General features: G+C 40.9%; 1 protein-coding gene across 1 annotated transcript; it reads left to right on the plus strand.

Annotated features, from left to right (window-relative positions):
* Positions 1-387: 387 nt before the first annotated feature.
* On the plus strand, positions 388-5,317 carry LOC128616762 (zinc finger BED domain-containing protein 5-like). The gene is made up of 2 exons (XM_053639557.1): positions 388-1,709; positions 3,061-5,317. Exons 1-2 carry the CDS (start codon positions 863-865, stop codon positions 3,075-3,077), a joined length of 864 nt encoding a protein of 287 aa, XP_053495532.1. The 5' UTR covers positions 388-862; the 3' UTR covers positions 3,078-5,317.
* The last annotated feature ends 1,733 nt before the right edge of the window (positions 5,318-7,050 follow it).

Raw genomic sequence — 7,050 nt, forward strand, 5'->3', positions numbered from 1 at the left:
TGTAAAGCCTCAGAATTAAATTCTTGGACCCATACTACTGTTACCTTCTCAGTACAGAGCTTGGGAAGAAATCACACAGACACAGAGTTCAGTGAAAGCTTCTTAGTTTAATGCTGAAATTATCAGAATAAATATATACAAAAAGGTGGAAGAGCTAGATCATTGCTTGATTTAATTATGAACAGAGAGCTTATTGTGTCAGAACAGGGACAGGGACTTCTGTGTACTCAGATAAGAAGATACAGCAACACGTCTCCAACACGTCGCCCTTTAGCTACCAGTAGCTCGTGGCCTGATTGTAGGTAGCTCGCGAAGACATTCTGGAAACTTTTTCCCATTTCATCCAATAAGAGTGGGCTATACCACTTCCTATCCCACCCCCTCCACTGAAAATATAGTATTTATTTGCCACATCGGCCATCACGCCAAAGTTTCAATCAAGCACGTCATCATGCACATATTATATTATACTATTAGAAAATTTTGTGTGCTTCAGGAAGAGTAAAGACAGTGTTCCATCAAAGAAAAGGAATATTACATACTATTTCCATGAGGAATGGGGGAGTGAATTTTTCTTCACCAATGTAAGAAGAAGATGTGTGTGCCTAATTTGCTTCGCTAGCGTTGCTGTCAGTAAAAGATGCAATGTTGAGCGCCATTTCAGTCAAGTTCATGGTAACTTTGCACAGGATTTTCCTGTGGGTAGTGTTCTACGACCTGAAAAAGTGAAGCAGCTGAAAGCAACATTATAACAACAATCTTTATTCACCAAAACGATTAAGAGAGGAAATGTTGTAACAGAGGCATCATTTAAAGTGGCGCGCATCTTGAAAAACACAAGAAGCAGTTCACCGATGGTGCCATGGTGAAGAAAGCGATGACTGCGATGGCCGAAACTTTGTTCAGGGACCACAAAAGCAAAACAGAAATTATGTCCGCTATCGCTGATGTCCAGCTCAGTGCCAACACAGTGGCAAGGAGAGTTTCCTTGCTGTCTTCAGATGCGATGGGACAGTTAGAACAGGACATGCAAAGGTGTAAATGGTTTTCATTTCAATGTGATGAATCGGTGGACTTGCGTTACACAGCCCAGTTGGTTGTTTTTGTTCAAATGGTTTTTGATGATTTTTCCACCAAAGAGGAGTTTTTTACATTACTTCCTCTGAAAACCACGACCAGAGGAGTCGACATCTACAATGTTTTGAAGAACTACTACATGGAAAACAGCATGCCCCTTGAAAAGCTGGTGTCTATGACAACAGACGGAGCTCCAGCCGTGATAGGACGCCACTCTGGAGTTATTGCACATTGCAAGGTCGACCCAGACTTTCCTAAATTTCTGAACTATCACTGCATCATTCATCAGCAGGCAATCTGCACTACGGTTATGGGTTTTGATCATGTCGTGACACCGGTTATTCTGATTATCAACTCGATTCGAGCAAAATCCAAACAACACAGATGTCTCAAACTGTTTCTTGATGAAATTTCTGCAGAGTGTGACGATCTCCTCCTTCACACAGAAGTCAGATGGTTGAGTAGGAGTAAGGTACTTCACCACTTTATTTCCTTGCTGAGTGAAATTAAGGCTTTTATGGAAGCAAGGGTGGAGGACACTAACCTGTTGTCTGATGCTGGATGGCTGCTTGAACTTGCATTATTGGCTGATGTGACAGAGAAACTGAATCAGCTCAATCTTCAGTTGCAAGGTAAAGAAAAACCATATGTGATATGATCAGTGCTGTGAAGATATTTAAAGCTAAACTTAATCAATTGAAAAACAAAAGATTGCAACACTTCCCCTCATTGGTAAAGATGTTAGAAAGCCACACAAATGCAACCAAAGTTTTGAATGTACTCAAGTATTGTGACCTCCTGTCCACCTCCAGGCTTGGGCAGGAATTTGAGGAAAGCTTCGGTGATTTTGAAAATCTTGAGCCATGTGTGGCATTCATTGCCAACCCTTTCATGGAGATAGACACTGATCACATTTCAAAGCACATGGCTGAACTGTTCAAGGTCAGTGCTGTAGAGATGGAGATGGAGGTTATTAATCTCCAAAATTATTATCTAGCTGAAATCTCAACAACATTCACAACATTTCTGGAGTCTGGTAGACCCAGAAAACTACAAGAACATTCACCAAGCTGCCCTCAAAGCATCTGCTTTATTTGGATGTACATACCTTTGTGAAGCAGCGTTTTCTGATTTGAATGTGATCAAATCTAAATTCAGAACAAGACTGACAGATGAACATTTAAATGATTGCATAAGAGTGAACCTGAGTGCATACACACCAGCATATACCTCTCTTGTGGAATCAATGCAGTGTCAGTCAGCTCATTAACTGTAAATAAGTGTGAATGTGCTTCATGTCATACTTGTGGCCCATCATGCACTTTTCTCATTTACCATGCACTCTCATTCATGTGGTATACATTTTAGTTCAGAATGCAGGCAAACATGTGAAATGCTACTGCTGTTTATATTCCAGTTTAATTTAGTTTGGACTTTCATTAATGTATATACGTAAACAACCGTATAGTTACGTGTAGACAACTGTAACAACGTGTGCTGTTTTCCATAAAGAACTGTATTCTCTGATTCTGTTTTCTTCTCTGACTCCTTCAGGTGTAAATCAGTTTGTTAATTCGAAAGTTATGATTCATTTTGTGAAAGATTGTAAATATTGTATGACCATAGTCGCTGTCCGCCACTTTATTTAAAAAAAAATAGTTCTCAAATGAAAACAGAGAACAGAGAGAACAGACAGAGAGCATGCCTAAGTTATGTGGAACTTATCTGTGTCCTCTTAGTTCTCAACGGGAACCTGTGCATGTGCACCTGCCCCAAGTCATCCGTTCCCTTAAACGACCGTCACCTCTATGGCCACGCATTTACAAAGGGTCGGGTCAATATAAAGGGCATAGCAAAGTGTTAATTCACTGAGTTAAGCGATGTATATATAATCAGAGCCTTGTTCCCAGGAGGCAAACAATGTTGCAGTTAATATCGCACTTGTATTTGTTAACAATAGCCTGTGTTCTGATGTGTTTTCAGGTGCAAAGGTCAACTGAAGATGAGTGTGGATGCTAAACAGTTGTAGCAAAGGAGTAAAGCTTTGGCAGAGTAGAAGATAGAGTTCATGTGTGTGTTTCTAATACAATATAATGCTATATGTGTATGTGTTAAGGTGAGATGAGAAGAGACCTCCTAAGGACTACTTGATAGCAGTATTGTCTCTCGTCACAGATGGGCAGTGCTTGATATGGCTGGTATGAATCCACTGGGGTTGTGAATTCATCAGGACAGCAGTGTGGGTAACAGCCACCACACATGTAGGAGGGCTGAAGGCTGCTTCCCCAACCTTTCGTGGATTCAGACTTTTAAGGAGAACTGCGTCAGTGTTACACAGAAGGTCCACATGTGTGTTTTGATGAAGGTATAAGGTCAGTTTATTTCAAGAACACTTTCAAAACTAGCGTATTGAACAACTATTGCTGTTCAATACAGGGAACAACAACACACATCCTCCTCAACCTGTCTCACAATTACTCTCTTGTTCTTTCCCAATCTCGTGATTCTACAGATCTGTCTGCCAATCTCGTATGCCAAGCTTAAGCTTAAAAGTCACAGACGGACATTATACATACTACTGTGCAGATAGAGCATCAAAAGAACGGAAACATTAAATGTAATTACCAGACCTGAAAGAATGTAGAAAAATACAACAACTGTGGAATTTAAATGAATGTTTTAAATTTGCTGAAATTAAATAAAATTATCCATCCATCCATCCATCCATCTTCTATACTGCTTAATCGTTTTTAGGGTCACGGGGAACCTGGAGCCTATCCCAGGGAGTATCGGGCGCAAGGCAGAGTACACCCTGGACAGGGTGCCAATCCATCGCAGGGCACACAAACACATACACACATTCACACACCCTAAATAAAATTATATTCGAGATTAAATAAATTTGTGCAAGGAAAGGGTGAGTAAGCTGTTCAGTGGATAAAGAGAGAGATATATAGAGATGAGTATAGTCACCTGGGTTACCCTTTGTCCATGGATTGGGAAATGGTCTGCCCATAATGAACTCAAAAGGAGACCATTTCATTTTCTGATTAGATGTCAAATCAAAGGTCAACCCAATTGCTGGAGGGATTCTCTAGGGAGGTGCCTTTTGATGGTATGATTCTTTCTTTCCACGATCCCTGAACTTTGTGGATGATATGGGATGTGGAATTGCCAATCAATCTTCAGATATTGCAAAGTTTGTGTGTTACCTTAGAAACAAAGGATGTTCCATTATCACAATCAATAACCTGAGGAATACCATAGTGCAGGATTATTTCTTTGGCTACAATTTTAACAACGGCGTTGGCATTTTCTTTTGAGTATGGGAAAGCGTCTACCCATTTGGAGAATTTGTCCACAGTAACAAAGTATTTGAGACCTCTGACAGTTGGCATGTGTGTGAAGTCAATTTGCAATGCCTAAAAGGGGCCACTAGGTGGTGGCAGTGCATCATGTTTGGCGTTTTTTTTTTTTGTACATTTGCTCTAGCACAGGTCAGATGATGGTATAGCCAAGATCACAACTCTTCGTGCAGAAAATAAAAAAGTTAATTTTTTTGAAAATAAAAAACTTTTCAGTGAAAGTCTCTACGATGACTGCGTTTGCAGAAAACATCACAGACTAAAACGATGTGATATTTTCAAGCCAAACTTCAACAATGCCGAAAATAAAAGATCACTTATCTCCATCCATATGTCCCATTTCTGACACCATTAAACTGTAAAGCCTCAGAATTAAATTCTTGGACCCATGCTACTATTACCTTCACAGTACCGAGCTTGGGAAGAAATCACACAGACACAGAATTCAGTGAAAGATTCTTAGTTTAATGCTGAAATTATCAGAATATATATATACTGAATATATATACATATACAGACTTCTGTGTACTCAGATAAGATGTACACACTATCAGAGAGAGAGAGAGAGACTTTTGACGATCCTTTATTTATCACACGTCACACTATACACATTAAAGTCAAAGGTGACTCAATAAATAAATATTTAAAGGAGCATTAAAAAGAAAAACCATAAGTGAATAAAATAAATAAATAAGTCAGCGCAATAACAGATAGTTGTTAAGAACATTATCAGCCTAATACTGGTGTAAAACAAAGTTCTCCCTCCACTACAGAACACAGAGCCTACTCATAACACCACACTGCCTTGAACATCTCCAAGTCTCCCATACTCCTGTAAAAGTTCAAATCAAAATTCTTGATTTGATCAGTCTGGAGAGAACTTTTATGGCATCGCAGTCTGTGTTCTGTGCCACTTTGTTTTTTCTGCTCAGGTATATTGCATTTTTGCCTGACCAAAGATAGAATTGATCAGCTGACACTTGAATCTGTTCTTTCTGATATACTTAAAACCAAAGATAAAAAACTGAAAAGTAAAATCCACATAAAATGACCTCAGGTTGTTTTTTAAAAACAAAAACAATGGCTGCAACCTGGAGCAATGTATAAAAGCATGAAAAACAGTATCTCTCTGTGAACAAAATTGACATTCCTGTGTGACCTCAGGGTTTAAAATGGAGATAAAAGAATTTACAGAAACAATTCCATGTAAAATCCTCTATTGGAGGTCAGCAAATTTTTTGGTTAACGGTGGTTTGTATAGTGCCCTCCACTCTGGTTTAATATCATCATTAAAACCATTCGCCATGGGGTGTCCACTCTCCCATTCAGCTTTTTCTTATTTAAAACTTTCACGCAGGCTTTGTACAGAAGCTTACCGGACACTGTCTCAATGTTCATGTCACCGCTGAACTCCAGGAGGGGACCCCCACACCCATCTAGGTCTGGAGCGATGACCAGCTGGGGAAAAGGTTCTTTCTCTGTAGCCCCAGTCTCGCTTGTTTCGTTGTCCATCAGCTGAGCATGCTCCTCTGACGTTAGGGTGGACCTCCAGCGATGTAGGAGCTCCTTCACAACGTGTAGGGACCGTAGTCCCAGGCACGCTGGTAAGTCCTCTGCCCGTGACAGGTCCATTCCTGTGATGTTCACCAGCTGCCGGAGTGTCACAATCCCTGATGAGACCAGGACTCATAATGAAGGAGTGGTCAAACCAGAGATGTCTAATCGCCCACCATGAACCAGGGGTTCCTCCAGCAGCCAGTGTGGTGTTCTGCACCCCTTGATTTGTTTTTTAAAAAGGTTCCATATTAAAAAGCCCACGATAGAAAAATGGTAATCCAGCAAAGTCTAGTGCTCTTGTGTCCATTAAAAACAAAGTTCTGTCCAACCCCAGTCCTCCTACTGTGTGTAACAACCTATAGGCTGCTGCTCTCCATACCAAACTCCTGTGTCCAGTGAAGAGTCTTGGGATGAACTGGAGTCTAAACGTTGCAGTTCTGTTGGCTATGTGGACCAGCACCTGCCCCCCCTCCTCCTTGGGCAGATGAAGGACACTTTGAGGGATCCAGTGTAGTCTGTCCCAGAAGAAGTCCACTAGCACGGCCTGGATGTTTGAGAGCAGGTTTGGCGGCGGATCCACACATGCCAGCTTGTGCCACAGGGTTGATGCTGCCAAGTTGTTGATGACCAGCGTTCGTCCCATGTAAGACATTTTTGGGACCAGCCACTTCCACCTGCTCAGTCTGCCCTTCACCTGTTCAAAAACACCCTCCCAATTTTATTTAAAACTCAGTGCTGCCCAGATAAACACCCAAGTACTTAAAACCACTGTTTTTCCACACCAAACCAGCTGGTAATGTGGGCTGCCCACCACCCCACTCTCCAACTAAAATGGCTTCGCTTTGGCCCAGTTGACCTTGGCAGATGATAAAATCTCAAAATCTTTTAAAACATCAATTAAAATACTCACATCAGTCTGTGCTCCTAGCATTATGACTAAGTCATCTGCATATGCTGCGAGACAGAGAGAAGCACTGGAGTGAGATATTTTAAAACCAGAAAGTTGATTTCTCAGTTTACATAAAAGAGGTTCAAATGCTAGAGTATACAG

The sequence above is a fragment of the Ictalurus furcatus genome, chromosome 13 (assembly GCF_023375685.1).
Source record: "Ictalurus furcatus strain D&B chromosome 13, Billie_1.0, whole genome shotgun sequence".
Taxonomy (NCBI): Eukaryota; Metazoa; Chordata; class Actinopteri; order Siluriformes; family Ictaluridae; genus Ictalurus; species Ictalurus furcatus.

Excerpts from the sequence above, each read along its gene's own strand:
- LOC128616762 (XM_053639557.1), top strand. The coding sequence starts at position 863 with ATGGTGAAGAAAGCGATGACTGCGATGGCCGAAACTTTGTTCAGGGAC.